This window comes from Vespula pensylvanica, chromosome 7 (assembly GCF_014466175.1).
Source record: "Vespula pensylvanica isolate Volc-1 chromosome 7, ASM1446617v1, whole genome shotgun sequence".
NCBI classification, from domain to species: domain Eukaryota; kingdom Metazoa; phylum Arthropoda; class Insecta; order Hymenoptera; family Vespidae; genus Vespula; species Vespula pensylvanica.
The window spans coordinates 4362758-4375073 of NC_057691.1; the positions used below are offsets into that span (position 1 = coordinate 4362758).

A 12316-nucleotide genomic window follows, 5' to 3' on the forward strand; every position below is an offset into this window, starting at 1 on the left:
TATCAAAAAGACAAAATATGATAGTTGAATCCGAATCTTCGAGATTATTTTTTTATTTTATATATATATATGTGTGTGTGTGTATGTATGTATCAATGAATTCTCGTTAAAAAATTTAGAATAATTGTGGTTGGTCACAATGTTGTAATCAAAAATTCTACCCTGTATTCTGTATACTAGAGATCTCGATCGTAGCTGACTTATCGCATGGTTCACGCGTTTGTTTCTTCAGCTAGATGTTGATAAAGATAGAAGGTAGAGTGGAGTCGCGTTACGTAACCCAGTTTGATCTTTGATCTCAAAAGAGAGAAAGAGAGGGACGATAGCGGAGCACAGAAAGGGCGAGAAACATTTTTGGAAGCCCAAATGAAGTGGTAGTCGCGTTCTCAGCATCATTCTCGCTTGCTTTCTCTCTCTCTTTTTCTTAAATGGCTTTAGGCCAACATAGCTTTGGAGTCTGTGTCTAAAATTGCCCTAACGGAGCCACCGACTTTACATTTGTCTTTTCTTTTCTTATTCTTTTTTCTCTCCTTTAGCCACGTTCTTTGTTTCGACCAAATTGCTACTTATTTTTCATTTTTATGTTATTTCTGTTCTTCTTTTTATTTCATGTAGACGCATTTAGAAAGTACCAACTATGTCTTTGTTTCATTCATACGTAAAAACCATCGAAACGTAAACGTAATTCAGGGTCGACGATTAGAAAACGCAAATAGAAATTAATCGTACACCATTTATGATTTCAGCATTCCCATTTGCTGCTGGCATTCGAGCTGGATATCCTGCGGTTCTTCCAGGCCAATATGGGTGAGTCTATGTTGATGTGATTTTTTCGAAGTATATTTAAGAACGTAAGTGTTGTAACTTATCGCAGAGTATAGATGAAGGAAGTAGCGTAAGATGCATCGAATCTCAATCGTAAACATTTTCAAGATTCTTTTTGGCGATTTTCAATGTAACGTGATGAACGTAAAAAAGAAAAGCCTACTTATTTTTTGTTTTTCTATAAAATCCGATCGATACGACGGATATTTTTTCTCTCCACCAGAAAAATCGTTTTATATATTTTTCTTTTTTATTTACCGACAATGAGACTACAACGCGTACTACACACTAACGCGTATAAATAATATAATATAATACATAGGCATATACATAAGTGTTCGTTTAATCGCATACGGTTCGTGGTTGAGATCGTAGATTTTTTTGTTGAAGACAGTCTTATATATAACGTTTCAGCATCCTGACGCGTGAGCGTAAGGCAGCAAGCAGAGAGTCCTCTTTTCGAGATCCTTGAGAGGGCCGTGGGCCGTTCTAAGGAGCAAAAGTAAAAGAGAATAAAAATGAAAGAAAATGATGAAACAAACGTTTGTAAAAGAGAGACTATGTATAACGAACGAAAGAGGCGAGAAAAAGAAAAAAAGAAGTCCATCTACTAAAAGAGAAAAAAAATACATATATGAGAAAAGAGGGAGAAATATTCGCGAAAACTGTGAAAGAAAGGGTGAGAAAGGGGGAAAGAAAGAGAGAGGGGAATTGAGAGAGAGAGAGCGAGAGAGAGAGAGAGAGAGAGAGAGAGAGAAAGAGAAAGGGGATATAATATACGGCACACGCACACGTATACGAAGCCACACGAGTACCTACGAATTTCTTTCGATGAAGTATACACGCTACTTGCAAGGGAGATCTCTTCGGAGGGTTCGGTCTCTTCCTCTTCTTCATCTACCGTATCTCTTTTTTTTTGAGTTGTGTTTTTTTTTCTTACTTTCCTTGTTTCTACTTTCTTAGTGAAGTTTACGTTGAAGTGATGAATAATTGAGATTGCGGTTGCTGAGCGAGTTGCGATTGTTTGTTTACTGGTTTTGACTCTTTCTTTTATCTTTTTTTTTGTTTTTTTTTTTAAATCTTTTTTTTATCTTATACTTCACTCTTCTCTCACACACATACGTATATAGACACATACACACACCTCTTGTTTTTTAATCAAGCATAATTATAATAATGACACGGTAACGACGATGATAATGAATTTTAACGTGTAACGTAACGATACAGCCATAATGCCTGTGCGTTCGAATTCGTTTCCCTCCTTTTGTAATACGTTTAGAAAAAAAAAAGAAAAGAAATTCGAAGACTGTTTTCTCTGATAACGCTAACAAATCGCCAATACGAGGGCTACGAGTAAGAACGGAAACGTTCGCGATAATTTCTTTTATAATTAATCAATAACATTTGTGACGGATCGATCTTATTAATAACGTGATTATTTGCTATTAGTTGAACATCGAAACGATCATTATTTTTTGTGCTTTTCGTAGTGAATTTTTCTTCATTTCTATGATTGAATTTTCACGCAATCATTTCCCTTGTTTATTATTAAAAAAATTTTTTTTTAGCGTTACTTCTGATAACAAGATTTCTTTTCCATAATTTTAATGATTTAACTGTCTCTCTTCGATATTCTCTAAGTCGATATGCCCGTATAATATTCCATTTTATCAAATATTACATTAGTATGATACTTGATATTTATAATTATAATTTTTTCCAAATATTAATCTGGGAATCTTAGAAAAATTGTTTAGAACAATATATAATAGAAAAATCGATATCGGGATCGAGAATAGCATTAATAGTTAGCAATCAACGGGTCGAAGAATTCTTGTAGGATCAAATCGAGATTTTCGTTCACGTCTCGGGAGCCATTTAACTCAACACAAATATTTATTCTTTCGCGCCGGACGAAAACGAGCGCGTGCGCGTGCTCTCTCTTCCTTTTGTCCGGCTAAAAGCGAAAATAGATTTTATCAGCGACGTCGACGAGGACTCCTCCTCATAAAGAGAGAAAGAGAGAGACAGAGAGAGAGAGAGAGAGAGAGAGAGAGAGAGAGAGAGAGAGAGAGAGAATGAGAATGAAGAAGAGATGTAGAGAGAGACGAAAGACAGACAGAGATAGAGTTAGAAGGAGAACGCGAAACGACACGCTGTGTATTCGTTGATCGTGAAAAATCGACCTGGCTTGGCCCAGGACACAAAGCTTGGCGCGGCGTTAATTCTTTATTACGTTTCTATCGATTTTATCGCAGTTCAACCTTATTTGCCACGACCAGATTCCTTCGCGTTATTTTCTGAACAAAACTTAGACTATCTTTCCTATTTCCGATTGCGTTTAAATTTCGTTTAAAACAATTTTCGAACTTATTAAATTTATTACTATTTAAAAAATTCTTTTCGACGATTAAAAAATCGAATTACTATTTTTTTGCGAAAGGAAACTTCTAAACGAATTAAATTTTGTATAGATATTTGCTTTTCGATTAGAGTTGACAATTTGTTCATTGTTATTCTATTTAGATTACTTATAATTACTTAGAACATAGAATATGATTATTGAAATCGATTGTAATTCGAAGTTTATTTACAACTATCAAACCGAAAGACAATTTCTAGGAATTATTTAAGCCGTTTAATAGGTATCGTAAGGGTTATTCACGGTATTTCGTATTGGCACATGTTGTAAGTTTCGCGGAAAGCCGGAAGTCTCTTTTCGGAGCATAGAGAAATAAATAGGAAAAAAAAAACAGAGATAGATAGAGAATCGGAAGATAGAGTAAAGAAGGGAGAAAGAAAGAGGGAAAGAGTCTAGTCGAGTGTACAGGCTCCGCTAACCACTGTAATATTAATAATAACCTTGTGTGTGTGGTGAAAGCTTACACTACACTTGGTGTCGCTATTGGTGTTGTATTTTTTTGGTGTTGTACTTAATGGTTTTTTTCTTTTTCTTTTTCTTTTCCTTTATTTAATTTTTTTTTCTTTTTCTTTTTTTTTCTTTGAAGAATTTAATTATAACAACATGAAGAAAGAAAAAAAAAGAAAAGAAAATTCAAGACATCTCCTTTCGAAACGAGTCCGTGAAAGAGAGAAGAATGAACGGAGAATCGTGAATACGCGCTTTCGACCCCATGGACGACAAGAATTCGTTCTTTTTTGCCCTGTTCCTCGATTCAGGCCCCATGCAAAGCTTTGCATCTTTCGAGAGATTCGTCGTCTCATCGTACGAGATAGAGAACATTTCAAAAGCGTTTTCTGTGACTCCCTTACGTCGGCTAATTTATTAATATGTCGCGAGAATCAGAGAGAGAAAGAGAGAGGTAGAGATAGAGAGATAGAGAGATATTAGAGAGAAGGAAATTTGGCGCGAGTTTTGAATCTCGTACTACTCTGGCATTTGGCATAGAACGCGCGGGCGCATTTGGCACGCCGACGAAAAGTTTTAAATATTGTTGCGTTGGGATTTATTTTCGATGGGGACGCAACATGGTGGGAGTTATAAATTAATGCTTAGCCAATGAGAATAATCGTATAACATAGTAGGTACGTGAATATATGTATATACGTAAGTTTCGATGCGTCTCGGTGAAGGCGTAATTGGCAAGGATATTGCTTACGTCACGTTCTTCTTCTTCTACGCTCTAGCACCACGTGGCAAAGAACGCGTGTCCTCGAATTAGCGAAACGTAGGTGGGATAAGTGAAATTTAACACCGTTCGGCCCGCCGACGCGTCCGCGATGCATCCAACACGGAAGCATTTTAACTTTCTCCCTCTCGTTCGATCCAAATTCGTGAAAACGTATTTCATTTGAGTTATTAGAAGTATTAGGAAATCTTTCGAGTCGTGCTTTTTTTTTTATGATCGTGATAATGATTCTTATTGAATTTTAATATTAATACTCATTTACACGTTATATTAATGCATATATTAGTAATGAGATTAATGACATATACATTTTATTCGAAGACATTATCATTAATTTCATGATCGATCCGTGCATTTAATTTGTAAAAAAAATATTGAAACAATAATTTATAGTATGATATATTTTTTATAAATATAATCGGTATACTTGATACGACTTGAAAATTAATATTAAACGTGATAGATAAGAAAGCTAACGTAATCGTTTATATAAAAAATTATCGACGATTTTTAATTCGACGATAAACTCGATTTTTGACACGAACGAATGATAGATTTTTTTTTCGATGTATAGATCGTTGACGAACAACGAAGATAACAAGAAGACGATGTCGTCGTTCGTTGACGACGACAACGACGACGACGACGACGTCTCGCGTCTCGGTGTCGGCCATCTTTGTGGCTCCTGGCGTCGGTCCAGTCTTTATTTAGATCCACCTGTCCCCTGTGTCAACTTCTCGGCGCGAGCCGTCGCGTCGTCTCGAGAAAGAAAGAAAGAAAGAAAGAGAAGCTTCTCTCCCTCGTGAAGAGGATTTAAGAGTCTTTAAGGCCGTTTCCGCGCTATCGCGACGTCTATTCTCGAAGATCCCTTTTCTAGTTCGCCGTCTTCTCTCCCTCGTTAACGGGATACCAAAGCGACGAGCGAACCTACTTACGCGTTCCTCCACTTTCCTCGAGTAACGATTAGGACGTCTGCCAAACTGCATTTTGACGATTGCGTCTGCGTAGACAACTGATCCTTTCTTCTGTCATTTCTTGTTTTTTTCTTTTCTTTTTCCCTTTTTTCTTTTCTTTCTTCTTCTTTTTTGATATATTTATATTATATTTTGATTATGTGTTTTTGGGTGTACAGGTACATGGTTATTTTCTTTCTACGTTTATTGTTTATAGATATTTTTTAATACATATATGATTATGTCAGGTATATGGGTATATGATTTTTTTTTTTCTTTTACTTTTATGATTTACTCATTTTCGTTATTGTATGTTAATGTCAAAGAGATGATTGAATTGTTTTAGTAAAAACAATTTATTTAATTTAAAATTTAGGAAAATTTGTTGACGAGATTCAAGATTTTTCACTATTCCGATATATTCTTCGAACGATTTAGCGTGAATAAGAAATTTTGGAAACGAGAACGGTACTTCACCAGAACTTCTCACTCCTCTTTTCTCCTCCTCATGTTTCGCGTCATAATCCAGAACGTCGTCTAAAAGGATCGCGCTTCTATTTCCATTATCGCGGTTCTCTTCTTCTTCACCTGTCGTCGTCGCTCTTCTGACGCAAATTCTTCTTGCCATCGAACTATCGTGTCTCTTCGACGATGATCAACGTTATTAATTTTGTCGTTTATGTCACGAAACTTTCTTTGATATCTATGTGTATATATATATATATACACACGTACAGTTATTTACATACGATACAAGTATACTGTGATAGTTACAAAAAATATATAAAAATTCATATAGAAATTATTAGAAACTTATATATGTGTGAGACACGTTTATCACCATACATGTACTATTATTCATACGATAGAAATGATTAGTAATGATGAAAAATTTCTTAAAAATTCATTTTCGTTGAATTTAATCGAATTTGATTCTTCTTTCCGCTTCTTGCCGAAACACTGAAAGCTCTAACGAAATTGTTAGCATTAAAATGAATTTCTATTTCCAATATACGAGCGTCCGTCGTCATTATGCACCAACACCGTCGCTGTTCTTTCAACGAATGCAGTCTGTTCTCATACGACACATATTTCATCCTCAAGGTTCCCTCCCTTCTTTTTCTCGGTATCTCGTATATTCCATCGCACTATGTATTTTTATAGCATTTTCGAGTTCACATATAGTAGTAATGTATTGTTAGAAAAGTTTCTACAAAATTTGTATATATCTATAAATCTTTAAGAGTAATTGAATATAAACAATTGATCTTAATAAATTTATCTTATTTGGATCGTTGTTAGTTATCATAGTTCTTCGATCATCCCACTTTCGTTTTATATTTTATTATAGCATGGAATGTTTTCGAAATGTATTTTATATTTAAAAGATTGCACACTTGGAATATTGTTTTCTTGTTTATACCATTTCAATTTCGTCGACGGCCAAATTTAATATTTTCAACATCTTTCTATCTTTCTGTCCCACTCATCAATTTTCCGTGGTTTAAAAATAAGATGTTTATAATAAACAAAATTCCAAGCATACCAAAATTTTTATAATTGAACATCTTTTGTAAAACATTCAAGCTCTTCTCCATTGTTTAGAATCAAACTTTATTTGGCAGTTAAAAAAAGAAAAAATTATCAATGTTCGCGCAGAAAAGCAATTAAGCCATCACGAGGAACCACCCCCCACGATTCACTATTGGTCTGGCCTGCTTTCCGTGGATTGGCGGATGATCCCATTGGATTATCCAGGGCGCCGGCGCCGCAGCACAGCCTTTTGGCCTATCCTCTCTCCCTGCGCATCGAAAGCGAGCAAGATACGACCCGGATACCTCGCGACACCTTCTTCGAGTTCACACATGCGCGCGAACGACGTTAACACACTTACGATGAATATCTCTGAACACCAAACTTCCAGTAATTCATTCGCCAAGGACAAATTATTATCAATAACGAGCAATTATTGAGAACTGTTCAATTTGCGAAATAATTTGTTCGTATATTTTTTCTTGCTTTTCTTTTTTTAACATAATTCATTCGGTGATTTTATTTTTAAATATTGTCTTATACATTGTTTGATCTTGTTCAATAGCTTTTACTGGCCGGTAGATTCGTCGATTAGATCATCAAACATTCCATGTGAAAAAGTTCGTTTAAAACAGGATGATTCGAAGGTCGGTCATTACGGTAGTAGTTCACATCATTCAAGGATCGCATTATCCTCTGACCGACTTAGACTGTATCACTCCATTCGTAATTTGTGGTGTTGTAAAAAACACATCACTTCCTTTCATAATATGTAATATATATGTACAAGCTGCTACGTACGTCAGAGCAGGTGTACGATGACAATAATTTCTAATCACAATAACGTTCTACTGCGGTTCACACCTGCACCCTCTTAACGAGTTTGAATCGTATGCATATATATACCCGTACAAAACATACCCACACAAATATGTAAGTATATAGACGTACGTACGAAAAGGCTACGTTCTTCCCACAAATTTACCCCTACCGATCTTCACCTTTACTCGAAGTTCATTTTTTCTCCCCTTTTTTCATCCATCCCTCTCTCAAGCCCACATCGAGTCTTTTACTGTATCGAAACACAGAAGCCACCTTGCGTTCTTTTCTACTTTCGTGCGTGCGTGCGTGAGTCGTCGGCGAACAAGTCGAGAGATCCTAATCGCGACGTACGGCCACTTTACGTCGGAAATCGAGGGTGGTCACTTAGATCCGTCACGAAAGGACGATTCCAACGGGGGACTATCTTCGTGACTTCCCAACGATTTCTTTCTCCTCCTTCTCCTCTTTCTCTTCCTCTTCTCCCTCGTCTTACCTCGTCGATTCTTCTAGGCTTACCACATGGCACGCGTTTGAATTCCAAGTTGTCTTTTAATGGTCTCTTCCTTTGAACGCCTAATCGTCTCAAACTTCAATCGTGAACAGGCTAAATAAATAAAAGCGAAGAAACTTTTTTCGTATCATTGAATTCGAATCATTCTATATATAGACACGTCAATTTTGTCGATTGATATAAAAATAACAATACGTTATATTTTGTTTTTTTAAATCAAACATTCAATAATATTAGTGACCATTGGAAAATGTACTGTCATTGTTTCATCAAGAAACCAAATTAAATCGTTTGTTTTCATTGCATATAAACGATATTTTAAAAAGGTCAACTTAATGTACCGAATGACGTATCACATTCATTTCTACAACTGCAAATATTGTAATAATAGAATCCATTTGTTTATCGCACAAAGTAAAAATGTCAGAAAAAATTACTACGACGCTTAGACTTGTACAACTATACCTTATCTAAATCGTTTATTTTTTTATATTTTATCTTTTCTTTTTTTAATTATTTTTTCAGTATATGTACAAGAATGCAAGACATGCAACGATAATTTCTTTTTCTATTTTACTATTTAAAGAAGATGAGAAGGATAACGGAAAGATGAAAAGAATGTTTGGTTCATTTATTATTATTGTTATTATTATTCGTTAATCTATGTATGTATAAGCTAAATAATGTGACTAAATTACCACTAAATTGATGAAGCCCGAAGACATATTATGCGCACTTATCTCCACGAGGAATGGCATAATGCGTCCGACCCCCACATCAACGTACACGTACGGACACACACAAATTGAAAGAGGGTTACATCGATCGTATAAAAGCTTTCCGTATAATGTTCGTTCAGTCGCGATGCGCCACCACGCAATTTTACATCGTGGCGAATTACGGGACGTATTAAAATGACAGTACATGCATTTCGCGCGAACTTACCAAGGACGACAATGTGGTCGTGGTCAATCGATCGTTGAGAATATCTCATCTTGAGACTCTATATTTTTCTATCGTTTCAATCGACTTTCCCGGTATCTCGATTAACAAAGAATAAAAAAATAGGTAATTTATTTAATTTCAGAAGATATAATAAAATTTATGTCAGCCGATCTAAATTACAAATCGATATATTAATTAAATTGATCGAATGGCATCTACTAGTATTAATTTTTTCCTTCTCGTAAGTTATTAATTTGTAGAGTCACCTTGACCATTTACCTAATGCTAATCGTTATCACAAAATTAGCGAGATAGTACAATTCATGGAATTAAAACGTAAAACGTTTCTACGTAATAAGACTCATGTAAATAGTAAATGTAAAATTAAATTGTTTTTAACAAATAAGATAATAATTATATAAAATAATGAGATAATAATTTAATAAAATAATGATCGTACATTTTCCAAATTTTAATACTAATTTGTCATATGTACTTATGTCGGTTTATACCTTGCGGGGGTGTAACAGGATTGAGATTGAAAATCGTCGGGAGGACGACAGTGACGGAAAGAAAAAAAAGGAGGGGAGGAAGTGGGAGAGAAAGAGGATATATATAGGGACACGCGGAATAGGAAAAGTAGGGTTGAGCACACGCGAGCCATCCATAATGCACGGGCCTCGCTCGAGATGCGGACGATAGATAAGTTCGATCGAAAAGGAGGTGCAAAAAGGGATAAAAAAAAATTAAAATAAAAAAGGAAAAAAAAAACAAAAAAGAAATAATCATAATCATAAAAATATAGAAAAGCGAGACTTGGACGAGGATAAAGAATGAAAGGTCTCAACAATTTCAAGCGTACTTTATTGAGATCTCTATTTGGAATATTTGATCTGCGATCTTTCGAAAGATAATTTTCAAGAATCGATAGTCGGTCTAATCGATATGACAATCGTACTGTTGATAATTATTTTATTATTTAAAGTAGACATTTCGTTTTAGTATTCCGTTTCATGAACGTTAGAAATGGAAATATTTCAATTGCGATTACAATGATAATGATGTTTCATTCCTTTTCTTATGATTAGTGATTATGATTAGTTGCATTTTCTTCCTTTTTCTTTTACGTTTTATACTGTTGCAATTTTCATAATATTATTATAAAAAAATGTTATATTTTATTTTATTCATTTATTCAACGATAGGTTAAAAAGGGTTTATGTAATTCAAAAACGGCACTTACAATTAGTAGGGCAATTTCTATTTATAATTCAAGAATGCAATTCTAGAGCAACGTAATGAGCGACTCTGTAGATGATTACCTCGAGAGATATCTTGCCTTCGTAGTTACTTTAATAGATCGGTATTCGCTATAAAAGGGGTTATAAATCAGTCTAAAAATGATGGATCTACAAATCGTCGTAGCATGATCTGCCGGATATTCGTTCGTCTCGAAGTATCGTGGTAGAAATAAGAGAGAGCGAGAGAAAGAGGGAGAGAGAGTGGGAGGGAGGGAGGGAGGGAGGGAGCGAGAGAGAGAGAGAGAGAGAGAGAGAGAGAGAGAGAGAGAAAGAGAGAGAGAGAAGACGGAGCATTTGGTAGTGAGCTGGTAACGCGCCAAGCGTGATATTTTTGCGACGATCGTCGATCGACTTCCGTGCGCTAAATTATTTTCAAACTCTCGATAGTTCATAAATCTTTTTTTCTATTGTTTGACAAAATAAAGGATACCGTCTGCGGTCTCGTGTTTTAGATTTTGTAGCAAAGTATCCAAATTTGAATGAAATATAGCAGTTTCTCTCTCTCTTTGTCTCTCTCTTTGTTTTTCTCTCTTGTGACTTTTTTCTATCTTTCCAATATAAATCAGAAATTCTGGTAAAGATTTATATATATTTCAGGTCTTATGATTACTTAAAAAATTGTAAATTCTCTTTTACATCGAGTTTTATGACAATAACAATGGATCCAAAAGATAAGAATATTGATTTTTCTCTCTCTGATTATAATTCGTAAATTCAGATTAGTTGGATTCAATCTAAAAGAAAGTTATATGGTGTTTGTGAGGAAAATGTACGAACACATTTAGAACGTTCATTGTATCAGTCTGTATATAACTCTCGAAAAGTAAGAAACTTGAGGGCGATTTAACCGATTGGGGAGGGGAATAACGCGACAAAGAAAAGACAGTTTGGCGTTTCTCCGATGTCGCGATGGCCCCGGTAATCCGCTCGCCAACGGCCCCGGAACTCTGAGAAAACGGAGGAACGGACCGGTTCGATGCCGCAGGACGACATATTGATTTTCCTCCTAGACTGGACACTAGCCGTTATCGATCCGTTAAAAAGTTCAGGGCTGTCTCCAGGAAAAAGAACGAGGAACTATCCTCGTTTCTCTCGATTTCCCAATGTATGTATGTATATATTGTAGAAATAGATTTCTCGGAAGACACCAACTTTTACGGATTTTCGGTTATTTTCTTAAAGATTGAAAAAGTGTTTAGTAAGACGAACGAATGTGATATACCTAATGATCTCTAATGACTAATAAACGGCTGAACTATGAAGAGAGAAAGAAAAGAAAGAAAAAGGAACGTACGAGGTCAAGGAGAAAATTTTTCTTTTTTCTTCTTTAATTTTTTTTTTACATTTTACATTTTTTTATAATTTTTCTTCTCTTTCTTTCTCTCTTCTTCTCTATTTCTCTCTCTCTCTCTCTCTCTATTTTTCCCTCTCTCTCTTTCTCTCTCTCTCTCTCTCTTTCTGACTATTTCTTTCCATTTTTTTTCTTTTTTTTTGTTGTTTCTCTCTTTAATTCACGTAAAAGCTAGGTACTAACGTTGGTGTTAGATAATCGTGTGCCGTGTGCCGAAAGAGTATTTCTCACTCGTACACGTTTGTCATTGATGGTTTGCTGTTGTTTTGCCAACACGTTGAAAGGATTTTTTCTTGGATTGTTGCGTAACTTTTTTTGTTGTTGTTGCCTTATAATGATGTTACACACATACACACCTACGAAACAGGGTTCGCTTCCTTTTGCGCTTTCCTTTTCCAATATTGTTTCCTTTGTTCCCTTTT

The 12316-nt window shown here is 35.3% G+C and overlaps 1 protein-coding gene across 2 annotated transcripts in view; it reads left to right on the top strand.

Moving 5' to 3' along the window:
• LOC122630727 (RNA-binding protein 24-B-like) overlaps positions 1 to 12316 on the top strand; it is a 31060-nt gene that overhangs the window by 15783 nt on the left and 2961 nt on the right. For both annotated transcript variants that reach the window (XM_043815542.1, XM_043815541.1), the window contains exon 4: positions 747 to 807. In XM_043815542.1, coding sequence (XP_043671477.1) covers positions 747 to 807 — 61 coding nt within the window. The remainder of the gene's footprint in view (positions 1 to 746; positions 808 to 12316) is intronic.